The sequence below is a fragment of the Mustela nivalis genome, assembly GCF_964662115.1.
Source record: "Mustela nivalis genome assembly, chromosome: 3".
Classification (NCBI taxonomy): domain Eukaryota; kingdom Metazoa; phylum Chordata; class Mammalia; order Carnivora; family Mustelidae; genus Mustela; species Mustela nivalis.
Genome location: NC_139022.1, coordinates 142,490,539 through 142,517,728, shown reverse-complemented (window position 1 = coordinate 142,517,728; position 27,190 = coordinate 142,490,539). Strand labels below are relative to the sequence as shown.

Sequence of the window (27,190 nt, the reverse complement as noted above, 5' to 3'; positions counted from 1 at the left end):
CACAGAGTTATGCAGGTGCTTCTTTTCCTCTCTTCTTCCCATTGGATTCATGTAGGAGGCCATAGCTCTCACAGCAGTAGTGGAGATGTCATACCCCCTCCTGCATGTGAGATTATCAAATCCCAAATCCTTTGGTGAGGTTGAAGGAAGTGAGGCAGGAAGGGGTGTCCAGGGAACACTTAGTCAAGAGGAAACACCAAGAGCTTTTGAGCTTTCTCAGTGAGAAGTAGGTAGCTGATGGTGCTTTGCTGCTGAAGGCTCTGAAGAACAAATTGTTAAATTTTAGTGAGAAACACTTTACTTTCATTCTTGCCTGCCCCTGGGCTGGTGAGGATGGATGGAATATGTGTATAATAAAAGTTACCCAAATTGCCACATTTAGTGCTATTTGAACATAATCTGCCCTTATCTACATTATGAACAGTACAGCCCGGGCCCACAGTGTGGATGTGCTCCTACAAGATCACGTTGGCTGGTGTCCTCCTAGACCCCAGCCTCCTAACACACCACGCAGCCACACCCTCACAATAGGCGTGGCCTGACCATCAGATTCCAGATCTACTCCTTGATTGTTCTGGAACCCAGCCCATTAGTCCAGTTAGTTTTCCCAATCTGGGCCCTATGGCAGGCCTTGGTGCAGATAACAGGAAGGAGAATAAGTTAAGGGTTAAGAGGTTGGACTTCAGAATCAGTTACACTTAGCTCTCACTAACTGTGTGAATCATTAACTGTCTTTCAAAGTAAACTGTATTTTCCTCTTTCCGTAATTATTCACACTCTTCCTTCTGCTGAGAATGATGACTGCCTCCTACATCCTTCAGTATCCATTTTTGCATCCTCGGACCATTTTAATGTTTGTTCCAGAGATGAACTTATTTTATATCTTTCTGTTCACTTGTATTGTTATTGTTTTACTTGTCATGCATCTTAAACAATTTTACTAGATTTAGTAGACAGGTGTGCACCTTAGACTTTTGGTAACCTCAATGTGAGGCACATGTTGTTTAATCAACAATGATTAAATATTTATACAGAAGGCTCATGAAAGAATTTAGGTTTCATCTAATATTCCAACCGTGACAAGGAAAAAAAATACATTGAATCAAATATCTTCCTTAGTAACTGAATACTACTGAGTAATTCACCTACTATAGATTCTGAAGATCAGACTGTTTACATGGACTCTTTCTGTCTATTCTTCTGTGAACAGAAATGTTAGGTGAGTGGCTCCATGGGGAAACACTTAGTCTTTAGTGGAGAAGCTCTGTAGGAGATTAAACTAACCAAAAGGAGGATGTGAACTCCAGTCTCTAACCGCTGCATCCTGTGTCCTGGTTACAAACATGTTACACCTAAGGAAAGCTCCATCTTATGTTTGCTCTGTGTTTTTGCTAAGAATCCTCTTATATAGACAAGAAATAGGAAAACCACTTAGATAACTCATCCACTCCCCAAGTAAAGTAACATATGAAAATACTTAGGACAAGAAAAGCACTCAAAAAATGTTAGTTTTTGCTTTTGGTTTTAATATTGCTTCATTCTTTTAAGTTGTGCTGACCAGTACGGCAGCCACTAGCCACGCGTGGCTACTGAGCACTTGAAATGTTCCTTTTCCATATTGATTTGTGCTCTCTGGACTGCTTTGTGCTCTGAGTACAAAATACTAAATTTCAAAAACTTAGTATGGAAAAAAGAATGTCACATATCTCATTAATAATTTTTATTTATAATGATTGCATACTAGTTTGGATATATCAAGTTAGATAAAATGTGTTATTTAAGTGAATGTTACCTTTGCTTTTTATTGTATTCGTGTGACTACTAGAAAATCTTAAATTACGTATGCAGGTCACATTTGTGGCCTGCAAGATGTTTCTATATTGTATTGCAGATATTCATTAAGAAACTTGATCAGCTAAGAGAAAAGGAAAAAGAACAAATTATAGCTGAACAAATATAAACTACTTTCTTGTTAAAAATTGGAGCTAAATGTGGCCATTGTTTTGTGGCCAGTTTTAGCCTTTAAGAAACTATACTCATATTTTACATCTAATGAAAAAAAAAATTCCTGTTTCTAGGTTACTGGTTGGTTCCCCTTGGAGTGGCTTTCCTGAGAACCGAATGGGAGATGTGTATAAATGTCCTGTTGATTTGTCCACTGCTACATGCGAAAAACTGAATTTAGAAAGTAAGTGGTAATTGGCAATATTTTTTTAAGAGATGACAAGATCTCATTTGTTATAACTCTAGCAAAAAAAAAAAAACAAAAACAAAAACAAAATCAATCATAGTCTGTCTTAAAGAATATAGACAGCTTTTTTGCCTTTATATCTTTAGTTATATGAGGTCTAGTTGGATCCAAATTTCCAACATAGCTTAAAGACCTGATTTAATAAGATGCATGAGAAATGTGCTGCCTCTTGAACCATCTACCCCCAGACTATGGACCAGTTTCCATCAATGTTTAGGATTATTTTGCTGATTATTTACAGATATCAAAGTCTCTCCATAGCTCTCTCCCACCTCAAAACAAATCATTAGGTATAGACCTGTCAATACTAATATTGCATTTGGAGATGCAGAGAAACACTTGTTTCTGGTCACTATTTGGAATACTTTGGAATTGTTTGGAACTGCTATTTTAATTATCCATATCTCAGATGATTTCTGTTAATGCAAAAGTTATTAAAGGTGCAAGACTAAAAAGCTAAACAAGTCATGTTTCCATGCAATGATTCCTGGTGCATCTAAAAAATTACTCAATTAAATCATCATCATCATATAAAAACAAAACAAAACAACAATAACAAAACAGCACTGAGGAGGCTTAGGGTTCTAAAGAACTAAAGCCTGGATTAGGAAAATACAGTGTAAAGGAATCAAGGGAAAGTAGAGATTCAAAAACAGTGATTACTTAGAAGTAAGGGCATGTTTCTTGCACATTTATGTGTACCTAATTACGAGTATCATTTCTGGCATATAATAGGAGCTCAATAAACATGGGATGGAAGGAATATCAGTGCTGTCAAATGCTATAGGGGTTGAACGGTGTGAAGACTGAGTACAATCGTCAGCTTATACAAGGAGATAATGAGTGAGCTAGATCAATGATCTCCAAACATTTTGAACACTCATCTATATAAAACATAAGTAATACATAATGTTTCTAAAAATAATAAAAATATACACATTAATGGGGGAATGCTCAAAGGTTTGTTACATAGTTCAAACATTTTATTATATCACCCCAATGTATCATATCACCTCTAACTTTTGAACACATCCCAATGTATATATTTTCTATTTTTTAATATTATAAAAGAATTTATAAGAATAAGCACAAGGAGGGCTCCTGGGTGGCTCAGTGGGTTAAAGCCTCTGCCTTCGGCTCAGGTCACGATCCCAGAGTCCTGGGATCGAGTTCCTCATTGGGCTCTCTGCCCCACAGGGAGAGAGCTTCCTCTCTCTCTCTCTGCCTGCCTCTCTGCCTACTTGTGATCTCTGTCAAATAAATAAATAAAGTATTTTTTTTTAAAAAAAAAGAATAAGCATGAGGCGTTATATGTAAGCAATAAATCACTAAATTCTACTCTTGAAACAAACAAACAAATAAATAAGGTTTAAAAAAATAAATTTAAAAGAATAAAAACATACACATAGCAGTTTCATTATTTTCTTTCTGCACTCCAGCAGATCACACTTTGCAACTTTCTTGCCTAGAGTATCAATCTAGTAGTGTTGAGGGGAGAAATAGGTCACAGTGAATTTAGGAGCCTGTGAGGTATGAGCAAGTTCTACAACTAAAGGTAGACCTTTATTTCTAGAAGTTACAGAGTGAAGACTTGGGAAAGTATTTCCATGGACTAGCAGGGTTGAGTGAAGATTTTCTTAATGGAAAGGAGATGATCTTGTGTATAGGAAGAATAGAAGGAAGTGATAAAAGGGAGTAACCATTAGTCAAGAATTGAATTAAGTGGTTGGAATTAACATCACTGCTCTGTGCGAAAATTATTCTTAGAAAGATTTCTCCCTTCTCAAAGACACAAGGGAAAGAGAGAACAAGGAGGAAGTTCCAAGAATGACCTTTAAATAAAGATAATAAAACAATCACCCTGGATCAAGGGGGATAAATGAAAGTGGCAGTGTTGGCTTGGCAGAGATTAGAGAACTTGAATAAATAATACTATTGAAAAGAATTGCAATGCTCCATAGCTCAAGAATGGCTACAGTGGATGATACCCTAGTTCAGTGGGAGAGAGAAGGTTGGGGAGGTGTATTTATTATTTTACATGGTTAATCTCACTATTTCCTTTTAAAATTCACTCATTGGTGCTTTGCTCCAGATTCTACTGTATGGCATTTTCTTTTCTTTCTTTCTTTCTTTTTTTTTTTTTTTTGATGACACTTTAAGGACTTTTTTTTTTCTGATCCATCATAAAACATTAGATGGAGCTGTCGTGACCTTGAAAAGAGTATGTTGGCAAATTGGAGACCAAATACTGTCCTCAGATATCTTTTGTTTGGCCAGCACTTTGTTTTTAAAAAATTTAAATTTAAATGCCTAGAAGTCATACCCTTTCCACCCACCAGCCCCTAATATCTGACATTCTGTAACCTCACACATTTAAGTGCACAAGCTGCCAGATGAGTGAGGGACCCTCATTTCTTTGCCTATGATTATATAATGTGAGTACCTGGATATGGGACACTAAATTCATACATGCTTCACATAAACATCAGCATGTGGTTTGTTTGTTTGTTTTTTAACAAGTTTAAATAAATGAAGTTTTATTCACTTTTTAAAATCTTTTTCCCTTTGAAAGCTTCCACAAGCATTCCCAATGTTACTGAAATGAAAACCAACATGAGCCTCGGCTTGACACTCACAAGGAACATGGGAACCGGAGGATTTCTCGTGAGTGTTTACCTTTCAAATTCTCATCCATTTCAAGAAAGTATGAAGTTAGGGTCTTCTTGCCATCCCACCTATCAAATCAAATCTCGATACTTAAATGTTCAGGTTTGCTTTTGGATAAATCGTGCAATGTGGATATCCAACATGAAATGCCCTTCTTTTGATGTGTAGACTTCTTCAGATATTCAGCAAAACCAATGCCACAAAACATCTTAGAAAAAAACAGCACAAGGAATACCAATTCTTTGCCCTTGGAGAGTATGCTTAGCATTTGTTGATAATAGCAGAATTCCAGGTTTCATTTCTCCTTCCCATAGGAACATTCAAGATAGGTTCTGCTAAGTCAGAGAGTACATTTCAAACCTGAAGAGTATTTCTGCCTTTAATCCTTTGCTATAACTGTTGGCAAATATGATATCATCTAAGTCATGACTGGGTTTCTTCCTATTTCATGTTAGTGTTTACTCTCATTTATTTTCTAGAATGCTGTGAAAAGACATCACAAATCAGTGCGATAAAATACCTTCTTTAACAAGTGGTCTGGGGACAATTAATTGGTTAGTAACTTGTATATCCAAATATACTTACAAGTGAATTAAAGAGTTAATACTAAAAACTGGAAGAAAATGGAAATTTTCTGAAAGAGGGGGAGTTTCTGATCTTAGAACTAACAGAAGAAATAATATAGGAAATTGTTGAAAAGATTTGACTATATTAAAAAATTAAAACCATCACATACCAAGAAAAATTTTGAAGGCAAATAAAAACCCAAACTTATTAGGCATTTTCATCAGCTCATAGATGATACTAGTTATATTACCCTGTTAAAATAGCCATAGAATGCTTAATAGTTTGACTATACATTAGTTATTTCTATGTCATTGACATGCTTACCTAAAAGCCTATGTGTATAACCAAATTATTCTAAAAATATAATCAATTGTTACCAATTTCATTCTACTTTTATTAATAGACACTAGTATTCTGACATTGGTATTTAGACATCAGGTATTGCTTATAATTTGTGTAATTCAAAGCATAAATGAATATTGCAATGATCTTCATGGTTTATGATATTCCAGAGTGTTTATAAGGTTGCCTTCCTCTTTTTTTTTTGTTTGCTTATTTGTTTTTAAGGTTGAATAAAGTCAGGAAGAGGAAAATATTAAAATATAATAAAATTTAATTTTAAAAATATTAAAACATTAAAATATAAAAATTATAGGATGTGCTTCAGAATTTTTAATGTGTAACTTCAGATAAAGTAAATTAAAATTGCTAGAGAATTTCAGAGATTAACGACCTATGTAGCAAGCAGAGAAGGATGGAAGAGGGAGCAAGGGAAGGAGAGAGAGGAAAAAAAGAAAAAAAAAAAAAAGCCAAAGCTTCCTTTACATACCTAAAAGGTCAAAATCTTATGATACTCTTAAGAATTATGTGGAAAAGACTGACAATCATCACATTTTTTTGAAACTTCCTAAGTTCTGGGCTTAAAGCAGGAATGTTGTTCTGGCATTAACAGTTGGCATATTCTAATTTCAGCTTCTAAATGCTGTTTTCCATTGCTTTTAAAACAAAAAAAAATCTTGAATACTTCATGAGCTATTGTTTTTCGAGGTGATTTTAAAAAAACAACTGGGGATAGGGATCTAGGAATCAGTAATTGGTATCTAACCAATTGGTAATTGGTAATTGGTAAACTAACCACAGGCATCAGTTGTGATTGTCTCCTAACTGATTGGCAAAATGAATCAGTTTTTAATTTTTTTATTATGTTATGTTAGTCACCATACAGTACATCATTAGTTTTTGATGTCGTGTTCTGTGATAAAATGAAACAGTTTTATAGGAGGAACAACAATGGCTTATTCCTTGAACATGAAAGATGACCACAGCTGTTTTTCCTTTGAGCGACCAACAATTAAACTGGGTCCAATAAATTCCCTTTTATTCTTTCAACTGCTTTTTGCAAGTTCACACTTTTTTGTTAAGTTTTAATAATTGATCCACAGCTTTAAGTAAAGTTAAAGTAAAAAAGTAAAGCTTTTGACTTAAAGCTTTAAGTAAAGATGCTCTTTAAGATCTTGACTAGATTTCTCGTTCCCATTTTTGTCCTTTTACATCTAGAAATTTTAATATTATTTAATATAATGTTTCCCATGTGGTTTAATCACAATTGAAGCAGGAGTTCTTGGCATTCAAAGGCTGCTGAAAAAGAGATTTGGGGCTGGGTTGATGGGAATATGAAGAATTGTAATGTCTGGTGTGGGCAGGGAGTCAAGTGCCAGTTTGGATGACTGAAGGTTTTAGGTCGTAGAATTAGAGGGATCAGAAGTCCTCCAAGAAATACTTCAGAACAAAGTTAAAAACTGGCAGTTCAGGAATCTCACTGTGTTTGTTTAGACCATAGAGTGTTTTTTTTTTTTTTTTAATCTGGATTTTCACAAAAAATATGTCCTCTTGGGCTCTCCTTGAAAATGGGAAAGATCTCGCAAGGCTGGCGATGGGCAGGCACCATGGTGGCCTGTCCCTGTGTCTGAGGCCTGGGTTCTTCATGCATCATGGGGTCTATACCAGCCCACAACACTCCTAGGTTCCTGCCTGGCCCTGGAGCTTGTGGGCTTATGGCTTCTGCTGAATAGTACAAATGGTAGTATATTGAGAGTGTAGTGGTATAGATGAATAGTATAATATGTGTTCAAGAATAACAATAGCAGTGATGCTGGCTCATAATTATGACCATTTGCTATTTACCCCATGCTGTCCTACATGTTTTATATCTACAGACCCACTTAATCTTTACAGCAACCTAAAAAGATAATAGGTATGATTATCCTCATTTACAGATTCAGCTCCCAAGGCCCAGGTAACTGAGAGACCAAAGATGAGAGACCAAAGCTCTTTCCCTAGCTTGGGGGTTGGAGGTGACCTGACGGTCTTCTCCCTGCACCCCCAACACCTGCCTCCCAGCCCACCTTCTACCTTCTTTCTCCCTTACTTCTGGTTGTTCTTTCTTTCTGAGACACTTTCTCTGAAAGGCTTTGTTTGACCTGTTAGTTATAAGAGTTGACAATTCCTGGTGTCCTATAAAGCCATAGAAATGATCTTGGAGTTTCACAGATGGAGACGTAGAGGACTCATGTTTTCCCTATGTTTTGTCGTTGCTCTCATTTCTTTGAAGACGTGTGGTCCCCTGTGGGCACAGCAGTGTGGAAGTCAATATTACACAACAGGGGTTTGTTCTGACGTCAGTCCCGATTTTCAGCTCTTGACCAGCTTTGCACCTGCAGTTCAGAGTAAGTGATGAATGTGCAGTGGGTCTGAGAAATACCTTATGTGAAGGGGGAAGGTGGGATTTATCAAGTACCCTCAAGTACTTGATTACTTTGTTCCATTTGCATATGAGTGTGAAGACTGAATTACCAATGGAAATGTTTCTTTCCTCTTTTCCTCTGTAGCCTGCCCTTCCCTCATAGATGTTGTGGTTGTATGTGATGAATCAAACAGTATTTATCCCTGGGAAGCAGTAAAGAATTTTTTAGAAAAATTTGTCCAAGGCCTGGATATAGGCCCCAAAAAAACACAGGTATGGATTTGAATAATACATACACTAACCCACAGCTTTCTTTCTGAGAAAATATGATTAGATTTGAGGTCTTCATTTTTGCATTTGTCAGATCCCTATATTAAATGCATTTAATGGTCATCTTGACTGTTAATTGAAACTTGTTCTCAGTTGAAACATTGAGTTGTTCTGTCTATGACTTTGTGCCATGCTGGTCTTTGAGATTTTAGATTTCTTTTTCTAATGTAAGCATTGGATGCAGGATATAGCAGTGTGTGTGTATGTGTGTGTGTGTGTGTGTGAGAGAGAGAGAGAGAGAGAGAGTAGTAAGGGGAGGAACAGAGGGGGAGATAGAGAATCTCAAGCAGGCTCCACACACAGCACAAAGCCTGACGTGGAGCTAGATCTCACCACCCTGAGAGATCATGACCTGAGCTGAAACCAAGAGTCAGATGCTTAACTGACTGAGACAGTCAGGTGCCCCTGGGATATAGCATTTTAATTCTCTTTAGTTGCTTATTTTTCCCTCTTATAACTCATGAATTTATTAATAGATTTTGAAATCCAGTTATGTATTTTTTTCTTGACAGCTACTTAGACTAATTATTAATTTCTTTTGTGTATTGTTTGCTAGCAATTGACGATTGTCCTTGAATTCTGGGATTTTTATAAAGAAGTCCATAGATAGTATAATCCTATCTTTTATTATTTTTTAGTCTTTTATCATATTTTAGTCTGTCCTTCCTTTTTTATGCAGGACAAGTCTTTCAGTAGTTTTGTGTAGCTATCTGTGTTTTAACAAGTCTTTAATTTGCTTTTCTATTTTCTTGAGATAGATATCCACAGGAACAGAAGCTTCCTGCTTTAATAAAACTGAATAGCATTTATTGTTAAAGTTCTGGGTCTTTTTTTTCTTTCTTTTTTATTGGATTTGCCATTTCATGGCTTATTATGGTTGTAGAAGCACACTGAACCAACATCAACAAGGACCAGTTCACAGTAACCTGTGGAAGTTCTTGGGTTGTTCCTGTCATCTGATGCCTTAGTGTCCAACATCTAGTAACAATTGTTGGAACATTTTCCCCTCAATGCTTTGCAGTTAAATATATTGAAATTTGATTTTCTGACTTCCTGTACAGTATTACAAAATATCTTTATATATTTTTTCTATTGACATTGCTTCTCAGTACCAAAAGGACACTAATGTCCACTGAAACTTTGGCGGTTTCACTGTGGGCTTTTGCCAGAAAATTCTATAAATAAGACTAGGTATGGGGGCATCTGGATGACTCAGTTAAGTGTCTGACTTCAGCTCAGGTCATGATCTTATGGTCCTGGGATCGAGCCCCCCCATCAAGCCCCACAGCAAGCTCCATGCTCAGCAGGAAGTCTCCTTATCCCTCTCCCTTTGCCCCTCCCCCAGCTCATGGTCTCTCTCTCACGCGTGAGTGTGAGGAAATGAATAAAATCTTAAAAAAAAAAAAGACTATGTATAGCATTGATTTCTGTATAGCATCATGTTAAGGCCCATTAGAAGAGAAATTTTCATAAATATCTGTCTCTAAATGGATTACCCCCATATCTAAATTTACTGTATTTAATGGTCTCTTGAACAGAATTTATGGTCTTCCTCTTCTCATCTGTCTCCCCCAATGCATCGTCTTAATCTCTAGAGGCACTTTACAAAGTCTCTTTTTCTTCTATTCTAAATTTGGCCTTTCTGTAAGTCCTAAAATACTACATTCCTTAAGTCTTCTGGTCATCATTCCTCTTTCTCACACAGAATTTCTGGGGCTGTTATGGCAGTTACTGACATCTTCTTCTCATTTTAAGCTTTTAAATCCTTAAAATTATTTTTGATCCATCCTCTCTCCCAAGTCTTACATCCTATCCTAAAAAGAGGACTTCAGCAATGTCATATTTTTCACATTTTCCCAGTGCCTACTTGATTGCTTCCTAACAAGAGTAGCTGATTGAACTCAGAAATCCAGCCTTGCCCTTCCTTATGTACTGACCTCTATTTTAGAGACCTTTTTACCACTGATCTCCTATAGCCACTTCCTGTTCCGAAAGCCCCCAACTCCTAGGCATAGAGAATGATTTCAGCACTGAGAACAAGGATGCTAATAGAAGTGTTTGGCCTTCTTGATTTAAAGGATTAGGAAATGTGCCTCAGCATCTTGTTCAGAAGTTGTTCTGTCTGTCAGATGTCTCAAATAAGATTCTCTCTAATGGCATTTTCTCTGAAGGCCAGAAACTTCCATATTTGTTTCCAAAGTTGCTGAAGTCTGTGATTAGAGGAAATCCAGAACAATAAATACATCCAAATTGACCGTGTTGATTAGCTCACTCATTTTTCTTTTTTTTTTTGTATTCAAGTCTAATTCTCTGTTTGATATGCAAGTATTCTCAGTTGATGATCGTTATCTTCCATCTGTGACTGCTTATAATTGTTTACATGCTTATATCCATTGTTAAGTAGAAAGGTTATATCATTTTAATCTTATGAACTTGAATATTATCCACATTAAAATATAAGACAGTGCTTTAAAATCTGTTACTAGATAATCTATAATCTATAAGATATAGATAGATGTATAGTTGAAAATCTGTAATTATTACTCTTGAGAACCAAATTATGCCAGATAGGACATCATCTTGCTTATCAACAAGTACTACTGCTCTATACTGATAGCCTCTAACAAAGAAGTCATTCCATTGGAAGAAAAATAACTCTTCTTAAGAACAAAATTGGAAATGATTCCCTTATACTATCCATATCCGATATACTTTTTGATTTTGATTATAGTGGTTAATTAGAAATTACCTAGAACCTAATGACAAACCTTTAATGAACTTCTGCTTTCTTGAAGGTGGGGTTAATTCAGTATGCCAATGAACCAAGAGTTGTATTTAACCTGAACACTTTCAAAACCAAAGCTGAAATGATTGCAGCAACATCCCAGACATACCAATATGGTGGAGACCTCACAAATACATTCAAAGCAATTCAATATGCGAAGTAAGTAATGATCCTAAGAGCCCAATATTTTGATAAAATAGAAGTGCTTGTAAGTGAGAAAGAAGAAAAAAAGACAAAAATAATGTACCTGGTACTTACACTTAAGTCAGAAGTAGTAAGAAAAGTCCAAACATTCTCTCACGTGAACGCTTCGAGAAGTCAATAGGAAATGAAATTTTAAAATCTTTGATTTCTAGGACTTTTATAAGATATTCCATGATTTTTTAAAAAGATTTTATATGAAGTAGATGAAATGGCATTAAAAGACCTTAGGTTAAGTAGGAAATGAAGCAATCTGCAATTATTTGTTAATATTTACCAAGGCCACAGATGACTTGAACTAATGGACTACTTCATGCATATTGAGAAGGGTCATAGAATCTTAAATGCTAATGACCTAGGAGTCTGCGTTGAATGGAATGGGTTCACTATGTGTATTACCATGGGCAACGTGAGTGTTACAACTATATAACACTCTTAATTTTTAGCTCAGTTTCTCTATTTTCTCAGTGCTCCTGCATTCCTCTTTACTCTGTTTTAATCACACACTTTTACAAAAAATGCTAAAAATTCTCCTATTCTTTGTCATGGTGTTGTGCATTTCTTCCTTCCACTACCATACTCCTTGAAAATTTTTCTTTACTCCCTCCCTCCATTTCCTTGAGAACTTGGCTTGCCACCAAGTAAATGTGGGCCTCTTCATCAGCCAGCAACCCAGTGGTCCTGCCTCAGACCTCATCCCCTTAAGCTTCCCCAACCATTTGCTGCTGATGAGCACACACTGCTATTTCAACTCCGGTTGCAATGATATCACAGACTTTTGGAATCCCTGCCAACTTTTTGTCAACAATTTTGCCTGTTCATTGGCTCCTTTCCCTATTTTTTCTTCACTAAACAGAGCCTTCTATTTTTTTTTTTTTTAATCTCCCTTTACTCTTGGGCATTTTCTCCACTCTTCATGGCATCTCCATTAGCCCTGTGTGGGTCACCGCATTACTATGTGGCCATCTCTGAACTCGAAACAAAATTCATACAGGCATCCAGCTGATGCTGGATATTTTTAATTTGGAGTGTTGGCTCACTTATCAAATTCAATACACCCTAAAACAGCCTTAGTCTTTTCCCTACCCAAGCTCACAACTTTTCCATTTTGATTCATGCTATTTCCTTTTTCCCCCAGTCATTCAAAGTAAGCACTTGATGGTTTTCTTTATTATTTTTGTTCTTCCTTAGTAGCACACATCTGGTCAGTCACCACATCCTGTTTTTTTCTACTTCTGCATTTCCTTTTGTATCTGGTCCTCCTTTTATCTGGGTGTATATTCTAGTTGCTGTTTCTATCAATTGGTGACTTTTCCTATATGTTTCAAAAGTGGATTTCCCACAAGTGGATTGGTTTAGTTAATCTTTATTGTCCCTATTGAGATGTTTTTTTGGGCCACACCCTCTCACAGGCTGTGGCCAGTCAATAGGTCAGTTGCCATCTGGCAAAGTGCTCTTTATGGCCTAGTAAATTAAACTCAGAGGAAGAGTAGGTTGACATAGAAAATGGCCTGGAAGGAGTTACAAATGGTAGAGGACGTATGTTTTCAGCAGGAAGTATGGATATGATGTGAGGAAGCTCAGGGGCCTGGCTGGTAAGATCTCCTCTCAAGAAGAAGAGCCACTGTCTGTTATGATGGGACTTTTTTGGTTTTATCATCTTTTCAGAACTTTGGTTTTCTCTCCTGTGCCATCATCTCACTCTTACCACTATTTCCCAAGCTAATAGAAGCCTTTCTGTTGTTAAGAGAATCACCTAACTTCTTACTCACACCTTCCAGAAGTTAATTACCTTTTCTTTTCTTTTACTTTTTAATTTTTGTCTGTTTCTTTACAATATCAAATAGAATTTACTCTTTTAGTAAATATTGCCATTTTCCATTTACCTTATTTCATTGACTGCCTGTGGTTGTGATTCATTATTCTAAGACCTGAAGGTAATCAGAACAAATGAGGCACAGTTTCTACCCTCAGAAATCTTATAAAAATACATGAATTCTACCATGTGTCATAAAGAGTATAATTCATTCAACAAGTATTTCATGGAAGTACTGTATTCTAATTTGTCTGGGTGAAAAATACGATATATTTTTCTACACTTCTGCATTCTGCTATGTAGGAAAGTTTTAGGGAATAAAATTATATTCTCAGTTTTAAACATGTTGAAATTAAAGTGTCCCTTACACATTCTGGTGAAAATATTCAGCAGGCATTGAATATGTAAATTTGAAATGGGAGAGATGAATGGAAATAGATGTAGACTTTAAGGTGTCATCATATTAGTGGTAGGTATTCCAAAGGAGTAGAGGGCATTCCCCAGAAAGAATGTGCAACAGGAGAATCCCATGGACAGGAAAAAAGTTGTTGGACAACTGGGTACCCATCTAGAAACAAAATAAAGCTGAACTCCTGACTCACTCCTTGAATCAAAACAAATTTCAACTGTACCAAAAATGTAAATCTAAGAAAGTAGAATTATTAAGGGACTATGAGAAACTTGGATGATCAAAGAAACAAGTCTAGAGATAAGTCCTTTTAAAATACCATGTCAAAGATAAAAGACACACATAAAAAACTAATAAAATTGATGTCAAAATATACAATTTATATACAGAGGTAATACCACTAAAATTTAAAAGATTAATGAACTGAGGAAAATATTTGTGACATATATGACAAAAGATCATTTTCTTAATTAACAAAGAGCTCTTATTAATTAGAAAATAATGAACAATACAAAGAAAAATGGGCAAAGACAAAGAAAAATCAAGAGTTCTTAGAGAAAAATACAAATGGCTAATAAACATAAAATGTTTATTATTTCTTAATAATGAAAAAAATGCATATTAAGATAGTTATATATTCTCACTTATCAGAATGTCTCCAATTTAAAAGTTTAGTAGTCCTCATTGTTAAGGAAAGGAGATGGAGAAACTTGCATTCTTTTACATTATGGAAATACAAATATTTAGAGTCCAATTTTATAATATCTTTCAAAGTTTGAAATGTGTAAATTTTTGTCCCAGTAATTTCACTACTAAGATTTTATCCTACTGATACATTTGGAAAAGTATGCCAAGATATATGGACAAGGACATTTATTACAGCATTACTTGTAAAATTCAAAATGGCCTAAATGCGCAATAATGGAGAATTGGTTAAACAATGGCTATCCCCATATGATGAAATATTATGCAGCCATTAAAAAGGAGAGCTTTGGGGGCACCTGGGTGGCTCAGTCAGGTCAGGATCTCAAGGCCCTGGGATCAGGCTCCCTGCTTACTGGGATGTCTGCTTCTCCTTTTCCCTCTGCCCCCTCCCACCTCTCTGTTTGTACACTCTCTATTGCTCTTTCTCTCAAATAAATAAATAAAAACCTTTAAAGAGAGAGAGAAAGAGCACTTTGTATATGCCTATGTAGAAAGATCTCCATCAAATGAGAAATAACTCTATAAGGGCACCAGGGTGGCTCTGTCGTTTAAATGTCTGCCTTCGGTTCAGGTCCTGATCCCAGGGTCCTGGAATCCAGTCCTGCATCAGGCTCCTTGCTCAGCAGGAGCCCCACTTCTCCCTCTCCCCCTACTGCTCCCCCTGCTTGTGCTCTCTCTCTCTCTCTCTCTCTCTCTCTCTCAGTTGAATAAAGTGTTTAAAAAAATGAAAAACAACTGTACAGACTATGGCCCCATTTACATGAATATTTGAGGAGTAGATTATGTATATACATCTCAATAAAATGTTTTCTATAAGGAAACATAAACAGATACAGGTAGTTACCTTTGGAACAGTGCCTTGGCCTTTCCAAATGCTTTGAAATTCTTTGACCAAATATATTTACTATTAAAAAAAAAAAAACAGTTTCATATTGAGACAGTAAATGCAGATCCAGTGAGTAAAGCTGGTGACAGGACTATCTTTGCTCTGTTGATTAGTATTAATGAACTGAATTTTGTTATCAGAAGAGAATTCTAAGGATTCTTGATGTCAGTACACACACACACACACACACACATACACAAACACACACACACGCACGCCATAGAAACTACGGAAATTATTGTTAATGCTAAGCAAAATTTATATATATTTCCCTATAAGCTGCAAAGAGAGTGCAGGTAAATATGTCAACAGACCTGACATAGAGAGAAATTCTAAGTCCCAGTAGGTCATGCTCAAAGAAGTTAGCTTCACATTTATATTTCTAACCAGAGGCCCACATATTAGCTTCATCTTTTGATAGTGAGTCTTTAATCTCATCTGCCACAGAGATTCTGCTTATGCGGCCGCTGCGGGAGGACGACCGGGGGCTACCAAAGTCATGGTGGTTGTAACTGATGGCGAATCACATGATGGCTCAATGTTGAAAGCTGTGATTGATCAATGCAACAAAAACAATATACTGAGATTTGGCATAGCAGTAAGTAGCTTTTCTTTTTAGTTGTCTTTCAGTTCATGGGTACGTGCTCCTTTATAACATCACTTCCCAAGACTGCACTTTCATTCTCATTTGGTGCTCACAGCTTTATAGAAAAAATTTTGACCATGTCTCACTTCTTGCTGATTTTCAGTCCTGTTGACTAAAGGGGTTTGGGTTTACTTCTCCAGAGGTACTGTTGTGTTCAGAAATAAATATTAGAAAGTGCTAGTAGGAATATTGGAGTGCAGCTGTAATGACTTTTTTACTCTCCTCCTCTATTTTTAAGGTTCTTGGGTACTTAAACAGAAATGCACTTGATACTAAAAATTTAATAAAAGAAATCAAAGCAATTGCCAGTATTCCAACAGAAAGATATTTTTTCAACGTGTCTGATGAAGCAGCTCTACTAGAAAAGGCTGGGACACTAGGAGAACAAATTTTTAGCATTGAAGGTAAAAGAACACCATCTTTCAAAAACTTTTTTCAAGAATTTTTTTATTTTATTGCTTATTCTTGCTCTTTTAATATTAACTTATATACTTTATATGAAAAGAACTCCTATGAATCAGTAAGAAAAATAGAGAACATGAATGAGTTGTTCATAAAAGGTAAGATACAAATAGCTAATAAACATAAGAAAATATTCCCTATTTCAGTAATTATTTTAAATTATAAGTTAATGTTAATTTGTGCCTAAAAGATAGTGAATATTAGTAATATATAATCTTGGAGATATTATGGGGAAGCAAAGAAGTTTATACACTATTGATAGGATTATAAATTATATAGCTTTGGGGGGAAGGCAAGTTAGTAATATCTATTATAGATGTACAGTTTTACATTTTTACCCCACATAGTTTTTATAATCATAAAAGTTTTACCTTTTTATACTGTTACAGAATTTCTGAAATTCTTGAATTCATTTACAACAAACATGTATACTTTTAAAATTAAAAAAACATAGTGAGGAATTTTAATAGTTTGGATTTCAAGGAAACATGTTATTTACCAGATCTACAATAATTTACTTTAATGGTCTTGGAAGTGTAGAAATACCACATGTTCAAGAACTCACTATATGGAACACACTCTCCAGTTAGGAAAAAGTCCCACATAACCCAAATTTTGGTTCTTAGTGGTTAACTGAAATAACTCTCAGTAATAAAGAGCCTGATTTATTGAGTACCCACCATAGGTCAGGTGCTCTTTCAGAAGCTGGGTCCAAGGACATTGCATAAATTAAGCATTCATACCTTAGTCGTATCTTCACCTCCTGATTATCTACTGGCAACTTCTACCCCAAAAAAATATTACTTCTTCTTTAAACATCTGATGGTACCTCTAAGTTGTTGAAATCATTATCAAAATCTAATGTGCCCTGAGATAATATAAAATTATTTGGCTTCTTATGGTATGACTTATGTTTGCTTGTAGTGGCATGGACATGAGTAATCACAATGCAACCTAAATGCTAATTTAAAATGATTTTGTGCTTTATTTGCTATTTTGGCTTTTGGAGAAGCACTGGTCTACTTTATTAAAAATTATCTTGGGGCACGTGGCTGGCTTGGTCAGTAGAGCATGCAACTCTTGATCTTGGGGTTGAGTTCGAGCCCCATGTTGGATATAGAGATTACTTAAAGATAAAATCTTTAAAAAAATTATCTCTACTCATCCTGTATAAATTATTATATCTTCTAAAAAGTGACTATGTTCTATGGTATACATTATCTGTATCACTCTCTATATCCAAGTGGTAGTCAGGAATTTATTCCTTTTTGTGAAAAATAATGAAATGTAACCATTTTGACCACACAGTATGGAAAGAGAATACTAATCGAATTCTACGATTTCAGTGTCAGAGGCAAGCACATATGTAGAAATAGGACAAACTTCCCAATTGATAAAATTCCTACTCAGTCTTGAGTCCCGGATCCTGAAGACTAACACGAATATCTCTGGTTTTCACTGCACATCTTCCAACTACACTGAGATGTGTGTGTACTTATTAGTACCAATATTTAAAAGCAAAAATTCAGTTAGTTTCTTAGCTAGTAATAATTTTTTAAAAAGGCCATCCCTTCAGTTTTTATTTTACCTCATCCCACACCTTCAGTGTTTTTATATCAGGAACATTATATGCATACAAATAAATACATTAATGCATAATCAAGATTAACCCCAACTTCAAACACTACCTTGGAAGTCTTGTGGGTGTTGTTAGAACACTTCCTTAGTGATTTCTCCCTCCCAGAATTTGCCAGCTCTGTATTTTTGAGTGAACATCAGAACATTGTGGGTGTGTGAGTGTGTGTATGTCTGTATATGTACGTGTGCACATGTTTTCATGTGTATAAGTGAATTCACATGTGCTTGAAAACTTGATTTAAAAATTGGCAGTGATGTAACTCTTGAAATTACTATCTCCCAGGTACTGTTCAAGGAGGAGACAACTTCCAGATGGAAATGTCACAAGTGGGATTCAGTGCTGATTACTCTACTCAAAATGTGTGTATATCAGATAAATTCTGGCCATGCTGTCATTTGACTGAACACTTCAGGGCACAGTAGCTTTATATATAGAATACAAAAAACAGCCATCTAGTGATCAACAGTTCTGATTCCTAGTCATAGTGATTCAGTTTCTTTGTGTTGCTGATTTGTCATCCAAAAGATGAAGGATAATAATGCCTTCCTTTCCCTGTTTCACGGGGATATTTTATGGAAAAAAAAATGTTAATATGCAAGAAAGTGTATGAGTGCTTCAAGGCCCAGGCACTATATTAATTCAAAGGATTATCATTGCAGGAATTTCCTTTAAAGCAATTAACTACTGGAAAAAATTATTAAAAACACAAACTCTTGGGGTACCTGGGTGCTTCAGTCGTTTAAGGGTCTGACTCATGATTCATGATCTCAGGTCATGATCTCAGGGGCTTGGGGTTGAGCCTGCCTCTTGCTAAGCAGGGCGTCCGCTTGAGATTCTCTCTCTCCCTCTCCCCCTTCCCCAGCTTGTGCACATACGTGCACACGCACTCTCGCTCTCTCTCAAATAAATAAATAAATAAATAAGTGTCTAAAAAAAACAAAACACAAACTCTTGTCATGACTGCCACTGTTGAATTCTGAGGTGCCAGAGTATCTCTTTTCTAAGAGCAGAGACAGAAGATAGGTGAAAAAAGTGAGGAGTTAGGAAACATGTGAGATGGGAAGATTTCTTCGCTCAGAAAATCCATTCTTCCTTCTCATAAACATCGACCTCCCCAGGCTCTGGTTCCAACTCTGCTCAGGGTCCCAGTGGAGTAGCAGAGGACACAGAGATGGCACTGAAAAAGCTTAGGGAAGAGTATGAACTCAAGGGACTTGATTGAAGGACCAGGAATGGCTTGTTTTTTTTTTTTTCTAGAAGTAAAGGAGCTAACTTTGAATCACCAATCATTTGGAGTGCTTATAAAAATTATGGATTTTTCCCTCAGAAAGAGTGTAAATGAAACCACACTCAGAGGATTTTGCACACAACTAACTGAGTTTTTGTACTCTTCCTGAAGTCCCTCCTTGTACCCTTGATGTGGAATCCCAAATTTTTTTTTAATTTTTTATTTCTTATAAACCTATATTTTTATCCCCAGGGGTACAGGTCTGTGAATCGCCAGGTTTACACACTTCACAGCACTCACCAAAGCACATATCCTCCCCAATGTCCATAACCCCACCCTCCTTCTCCCAACCCCCCTCCCCCCAGCAACCCTCAGATTGTTTTGTGAGATTGAGTCACTTATGGTTTGTCTCCCTCCCAGTCCCATCTTGTTTCATTGATTCTTCTTCTACCCACTTAAGCCCCCATGTTGCATCACCACTTCCTCATATCAGGGAGATCATATGATAGTTGTCTTTCTCTGCTTGACTTATTTCGCTAAGCATGATACGCTCTAGTTCCATCCATGTTGTTGCAAATGGCAAGATTTCATTTCTTTTGATGGCTGCATAGTATTCCATGGGGTATATCTACCACATCTTCTTTATCCATTCATCTGTTGATGGATATCTAGCCAAACTGTGGAATCCCAAATTTATGACAGTCTTTCACACAATTTCATGGTCTCTTATCCTCAAAATGGGACACATTTTCCTATTTGCTTTATTTTTAGTGGCTTATATTTTCCAATCCAAAATCCGTATCTTTGATGTTTTCTGAGATCTGAAATCAAAAACTTAAAAGTAATAAATCCCATCTGGACAACCCCTGCCTCCTACCATGACTTACAACTTTGACGATTCAGGTTGGATTTTGAGTCAGTCCGGAGAACTCTGTCCTGGGGCAGACCAATGGCTATCTTCCTCCAAGCAGATGGAATGTCACTCTGTAGTTACCTTTTGTAGGTGTGCCATCTTCCAATAGATGGACTAGGTTATAGAAGATGGAGGAACCTTTGAGAAGGAGTCAAATGGAAAGAAGAAGAGCATTGAAAATAGATTAAAGAGGGCCTGAGAAGAGGTCAGAAGAGGGCCTCCCCCGCCACCCCGGGGCCCCATCTCTCCTCCTCAAGCATACCTCACATCCCACCCTAAGCTTTTCTCATGGATATGTGGGACCGGAGGCTCACAAATGTTTGTCATTTGCACATGTGTAACTTTGAGTGGAAATTGAAAGAAGGCCATTTGCTCTTCCTATAGTGTAGTAGAGATTTATCTATAGAATGTATCAAAGTGACATGGTCTGGGAGAAGGCTTGCTTTCCAGCACAAAACACATTAAAACTTATATTAATGTATTGGATATATGACATATATGGATATTTATGATATAATGGACTTATATCAACATACATTGATATACATTTTACTTCATCATTTTCTCTTTAAATCTAGGTCGTTTATTTCAGTGCTTTGCCCATATTGCATTCTTGTGCTTTAAAGGTAGTTTGTTCTCATGATCTTCATTTTTCAATTATTTTAGGATGTTCTGATGCTGGGTGCGGTAGGCGCTTATGCCTGGAGTGGGACTGTTGTCCAGCAGACATCTCATGGACATCTGATCTTTCCTAACCAAGCCTTTGACCAAATTCTACAAGATAAAAATCACAGTTCGTATCTAGGTAAGACATAGCAGCATTTGACTCAGCAAATTTAAGTTCCCTTTTTTAAACAAACCCCTTGCTGAATTTCAGGATCCGTTCAGCAAAGCCTTGAAGTGTCATCTAATTATTATAATTATTGCACACGTTTACCTTGCCTCTTTGCAAATGGGGCCTTATCCCAAAACTCTTCAATGACACACTGTGTTTCACTTGTCGGTCTCTTCGGGCTCTTCAAGCCGCTGTGATTGTGCTTCCCTAAAATGGAAATAGTTCCTAAAAGCCAATATAGTAAGTGGTAGTTTTATATTACTTTATTTATTTTATTTTATTTTTTTTTGCTTATAATTTATTTATTTATTTTTAATTTTTTCAATTTATTTATTTTCTGAAAAACAGTATTCATTATTTTTTCACCACACCCAGTGCTCCATGCAATCTGTGCCCTCTATAATACCCCCCACCTGGTACCCCAACCTCCCACCCCCCCGCCACTTCAAACCCCTCAGATTGTTTTTCAGAGTCCATAGTCTCTCGTGATTCACCTCCCCTTCCAATTTACCCCAACTCCCTTCTCCTCTCTAACACCCCTTGTCCTCCATGATATTTGTTATGCTCCACAAATAAGTGAAACCATATGATAATTGACTCTCTCTGCTTGATTTATGTTACTTTAGAGTTCCTAGTCTTTTTGTCCCTATAATAAACAGCCACTGATTTTGAGCACTGACTATGGGACAGTTCCCAAGCTGGCAGTTCTAGCTACATAAACTTTTTAATCCTTCCAGGGATGCCTGGATGCCTCATCCGTTGGCTGAGTGTCTGACTCTATCTCAGTTCAGGTCTTGATCTCAGGGTCATGAGTTCAAGCCCCATGTTGGGCCCCACACTGGGCATGGAGCCTGCTTAAGAAAAAAAAATCCTCCTAAAACCCTTTGAAGAAAGTAATATCCCCATTTTACCTTTGAGAGCCGGCAAGGTTAATCACTTTCCCAAAGATAAACAGCTTAGTGGCAAATCCACAATTTGAACTTGGGACCATCTGACTTCAAATTGTCACTGCATGACAATTACCTTTTAAATTCATGTAATTACTCATTTCAAGAAATACTTGTACAGTGCCAGGTTCATGAGTGGCGGATGGGCCAACCCCCAAACTAGGGATGTTGTATAGGTAGGTTTCCCCCTCTGCAGGACAGTGCTGCCCATCAGAGGGGAGGAGCAGTTCGTCTTAGGAAAAAGGAAGATGTGCCCGCAGTGATATGCCCGGGCCCACGAGGAACTGTGCATCCCCGTGAAGGAGAGCTCACAACACTGACCCCGTCGTTGGCCTTCTGTGTAGAGCTCCTCTCTGGCGCACAGATGCCACTACTTTAGATAAACAACAGAGAGCCCTCTGGCACAGGGGGCGCCACTTTAGATGACTACCCTGTGACCTCACCACTGTGCCCATTACTCCATAAAAGCTGGAGGCTGGAAATGAAGGGCTGAGTAGGAGTTGCATAGCGTTTTGGATCATCTGTTCGCTTGTCTGTGACTGCCTGCCTGCCGGATTGCCCTTATCAGTAATTTACCCCGAAAAAAACTCTGCAAACAATAGGGAGTGGACTGCTTTAGTTTCAGCATTAAAATACCTGCTCAGTCTGGAGGATACATTACTGACCGTCCTTCTAACACCTTCTAATACCCCTACACACACACACACACACACACACACACACACAGGGACCTCTGGTCCTCTCTGCCAACTTTGCAAGCTTCTCTGGCTGAGCTCTTCAATAGTACCTGCTCTGTAACTTCTCTCCTAGGTTACTCTGTGGCTGCAATTTCTACTGGAAAAGACATCCACTTTGTTGCCGGTGCTCCTCGGGCAAATTATACTGGCCAGATAGTGCTCTACAGTGTTGATGAGAATGGCAATGTCACAGTTATTCAGGCTCACCGAGGTGACCAGGTAAATGCCACTGTGTAGCAGGTGGAATTAATCATAGTGACAACTGGGGCAGATGAGGAGTGGGAGTTGGTAGAAACGGGAACCAGCATTTATTGAGTGCCAACCCTGTGGCTGGTTCTGTGATCTGTATTTACTTGAATATTCCTTAAATCATCTGGGTGACCGGCACTAAGGAGGACATGTGATGAGCACCGGGTGTTACATACAACTGATGAACCACTGAACTCTACCTCTGAAAATAATAATACACTATTTATTAATCGATCCTCTATAAAACTTGAAAAATATTCCTTAAATCCTCACAATACTGAGATCTGCTGTCTTCTTCTAACAGGCTACTGAGAGTTTACCTTCCTAAGGTCAAATAGATTTCATGGGGTTGAGTTGTCATTAAAAACCCAGTCCTGTGTAACCTCAAAGCCTGTTCTGTTAGGCTATATCCAACTGCAAGTTTTTGACTCCCCACATTAATAGAACATGGGTGTTATTTAATCCTAACGATAGGCACCTGACCATGGCTTTATTGGCGAGCTCCTCCTAAGGAGCTGGTGATCTGGAAGACAGATGCGAAGGCAGAAGTACAGCATTGTTTAGACGGAGCTGTTACATCTGGGCCTGCACAGGGGTCCTGTGGCTTTGAGGTTTCTAAAATTAAAGCAACTCACTTTTCTGCCACTTCCTTCTCAGCGTGACCATTCAGTAGTCAGAACCACTGATGACTCCCAGTCGCGGCCCGCTAGAGCAGAGGCCAGCCGACAGATTCCAATTTCCTTACTAAGCAGCTTTGACCCATGGGCTTGGTGCCTATTTGAAATGGGCAACCCCGGTCTCTGACAATCAGAAATTTTCCTTCCTTGAGTCCGAGAAACCAACCATTTAGATTTCCCTTCTCTGGGATTAAGTGCGAGGCTCCCATCTCTATGGCTTTTCCAGGAGTAAGAAGACATGAGTCTTTGACTTCCTTGACCGCAAGCCAGCTACGGTCACATATTTTTCTCTCCTCTTTACTCTTTTAAGGAAGGGTGCTTTTATTTTGAGAAAAAAGATGATCGTGTTCTAGATCGAATCCTCTATTACCTGTTTCTGAATCCCGCAGAGGTATTCACATAGGCGTGCACGAAGCATTCAGGTGGCTGGCCTCTCTTCTTTCACTGGCTCTCCTCCCGGTGTTGTGTTCCACTATCTGAGAACTTCCCTCCTGTCCAAGATCACGCCACGGACAGTTCCATTACACGTGCTTGCCTGCTCTTCTCCACCTAGAAAACTCCTTGATTTTTAAGATGCCATTTAAAGGATGTTTAATCTTTCTGAGCCCTCCTGGCTACTCCGCACTCTGCTCAGGCAGCAGCTGGCCCTTGCCTCTGGAGAACGTCCCTCACCACACAGCATGGGCACTTGTCCCACTTCCCTCTTCCTTCCTGCCTTTCTGTACAGCACACCTCACAAACCTTCAAGTGTTTCTCTTTTAAATGTGGTCTTTGACTCCCCCCAGCCTCGGGACACCTGGAGTGCTTATTTAAAATACTATTTGGGGGATGGCATGCAGTCGGAGTTTCTGGAAATAGTCTCCAGAATCTGTATTTTAAAGACCCGTTCTTGGGGCGCCTGGGTGGCTCAGTTGGTTAAGCAACTGCCGTTGGCTCGGGTCATGATCCCGGAGTCCTGGGATAGGCTCCCGCGTCGGGCTTCCTACTCCTTGCGGAGCCTGCTTCCCCCTCTCCCTCTGCCTGCTACTCCTGCTGGTGCTCTTACTCTCTGTGTCAAATAAATAAATAAAATCTTTTGAAAATTTAAATAAATCAATAAATACCTGTTCTTGGTGATTTGTGTGCACACTAAGGTTTAGCCACCAAGTGCTCTATATAACCTGAGAAAGGGGACTAGGTTGTCCATCTTAATGTTTCTAGCACTTTATAGGTAGTAAGCACTCGATTTTTGTTTATTGAATGAGTAAATGAAAGTTCAGTGTACCATTAGGAGTATATGCATCCTTGGGTTGAGCCTCTGCCTTTGGCTCAGGTCACCATCTCAGGGTCCTGGGATTGAGCCCTGCATTGGGCTCTCTGCTCAGCAGGGAGCTTGCTTCCTCCTCTCTCTCTGCCTGCTTCTCTGCCTACTTGGGATCTCTATTTCTGTCAAACAAATAAAATCTTGAAAAAAAAAAAACAAAATATATGCGTCCTACAAATCCTAAGGTTAGTATGCTTTCTCATTCCAGATCGGCTCCTATTTTGGCAGCGTGCTATGTTCGGTTGATGTGAATAAAGACACCATTACAGATGTGCTCTTGGTGGGTGCACCAATGTACATGAATGACCTAAAGAAAGAGGAAGGAAGAGTTTACTTGTTTACCATCACAAGGGTAAGAAAAAGCATTAAACCGACCTAGTTTAATTTGCTTCAGTATTGGTAAACAAAGTTAATCTACATTTTTGCAGAATGAAGACTTATTGAATGATTTTCATATGTAGTTTGGTTTATATTGCATTATTTTGAGGATGTAACCATTAATTTATAACTTTAAAAATCACATTAAAAAGCATAACCCTTAGAGAAAGAGCTTAATGTATAGTACACTGCTGTTTTCCATGAAAGGTCTTCGAATATATAATATATGTCCCAAAAAGTACTGTCATTTTTGAAATGTGTGTGCATGCAAACATCGGTGTAGTTCGCACTTATTCCTTCAATTATTCTTCTTCACTGTAAAGAAATCATGATAACAGAATAAGCTATCTTATTAACATTTTACAGTGAAAAAGACAAATTGTACCCGGAATTTTGCAAATTTTGGTTTAATCCTGGATGCTTTCTATATTAAGAAATCTGTTGCTTAATATAGTAGTTAGATATGTATATATGAAATATATAGAAATATATATTAGATATGTGTATATGAAATTTTAGTCTTTGCACATAAAACGTAGCAGACTGTAACTAGACCGAGCTGTCTAAATCCATGTCCATAGTATAAGGAACTTGGAGCTAAAAAGAAAACCAGAAATAAAGGCACAAGTTGACATAGGAAACTGGAGAAAAGAAGGGGAAAAAAAGGTGGCTGATATTAATATAGTAAATATTGTTACATGTTATAATGTTATGCTATTGTAGTAGTTTGTCCTACCTTATTTATTTAAATGATTCTCTCGATTTTTGGCTCAAGTCATGATCTCAGGGTCATTAGATTGAGCCTTGAGTTGGGACCCTTCCTGAGTGTGGAGCCTACTTAAGATTCTCTCTCTCCTTCTCCCCCTCCCACCCCCCACTCAGCATGCCTGCACACTTTCTTTCTTTTCCTCCCCCTTTAAAAAATTCTAAAGTATATAAAGAGTGTATAATTGAGTGTTCAGTAAGGGAGGAGCATAAATGCCTGTTTAAAAATTTTAACAAATGTCTCGTTTCTTAAATGTTTGTTACTTCTCAAGTATTCTGAATTATCATCAAGTGTGGAAGATGAGATCTCCTGATACTTTGTCAGTCTCAGTTACAAAGTGATTTCCTTAAGATTATTATAGAGAAGAATCAACACTGACCTAGTTTCATATTTGAGGAGCATCGCTTTCTTGTGAAGTCACAAAATATTTCCATTCCTGATTTCAAAATCTGGAAGGAAAAAAAAAGAAACAAGAAAATGTTTTTTCTTTGGACAGAATTATTTATTTTTTATAATGTGACATTAACAGTCTCCCTTTATTTTTTTTTTTTTTAGTATAGTTGATACACACTATGTTAGTTTACAACAAGGTGTACGAGGTATACTACAAGGTGATTTGACAAGTTTATACATCAGGCTATGTTCATTACAAATGTAGCTAACAATCTTATGAGTGGAATTGTGTAGTATTTTTTTTCTCTGACCTATTTCACTTTGCCTAATACCTTCTGGTTCCATCCATGTTATCTCAAATGGCACAATCTCCTCCTCTTTAATGTGTGTGTGTGTGTGTGTGTATACACATTTTCCTTCTCCATTTGTCCATTGATGGCCACTTAGGTTGTCCTCATATCTTGGCTATTGTAAGTAATGCTGCAATAAACACAGGGGTGCATATATCTTTTCAAATTAGTATTTTTTTCTTTCTGTGGGCAAATACCCAATAGTGAAATTATTGGATCATATGGTATTTTTATTTTTAATTTTTGGAGGAACCTACACACTATTTTCCACAGTGCACAAGGATTCCTTTTTGTCCACATCCTTGCC

The 27,190-nt window shown here is 37.4% G+C and overlaps 1 protein-coding gene across 2 annotated transcripts in view; it reads left to right on the top strand.

Annotated features, from left to right (window-relative positions):
- ITGA2 (integrin subunit alpha 2) overlaps positions 1–27,190 on the top strand; it is a 110,654-nt gene that overhangs the window by 40,060 nt on the left and 43,404 nt on the right. For both annotated transcript variants that reach the window (XM_082723224.1, XM_082723223.1), the window contains exons 3-13: positions 2,079–2,188; positions 4,824–4,915; positions 8,097–8,211; positions 8,374–8,501; positions 11,354–11,502; positions 15,808–15,958; positions 16,245–16,410; positions 18,390–18,466; positions 20,915–21,053; positions 22,841–22,986; positions 25,205–25,348. In XM_082723224.1, coding sequence (XP_082579350.1) covers positions 2,079–2,188; positions 4,824–4,915; positions 8,097–8,211; positions 8,374–8,501; positions 11,354–11,502; positions 15,808–15,958; positions 16,245–16,410; positions 18,390–18,466; positions 20,915–21,053; positions 22,841–22,986; positions 25,205–25,348 — 1,417 coding nt within the window. The remainder of the gene's footprint in view (positions 1–2,078; positions 2,189–4,823; positions 4,916–8,096; positions 8,212–8,373; positions 8,502–11,353; positions 11,503–15,807; positions 15,959–16,244; positions 16,411–18,389; positions 18,467–20,914; positions 21,054–22,840; positions 22,987–25,204; positions 25,349–27,190) is intronic.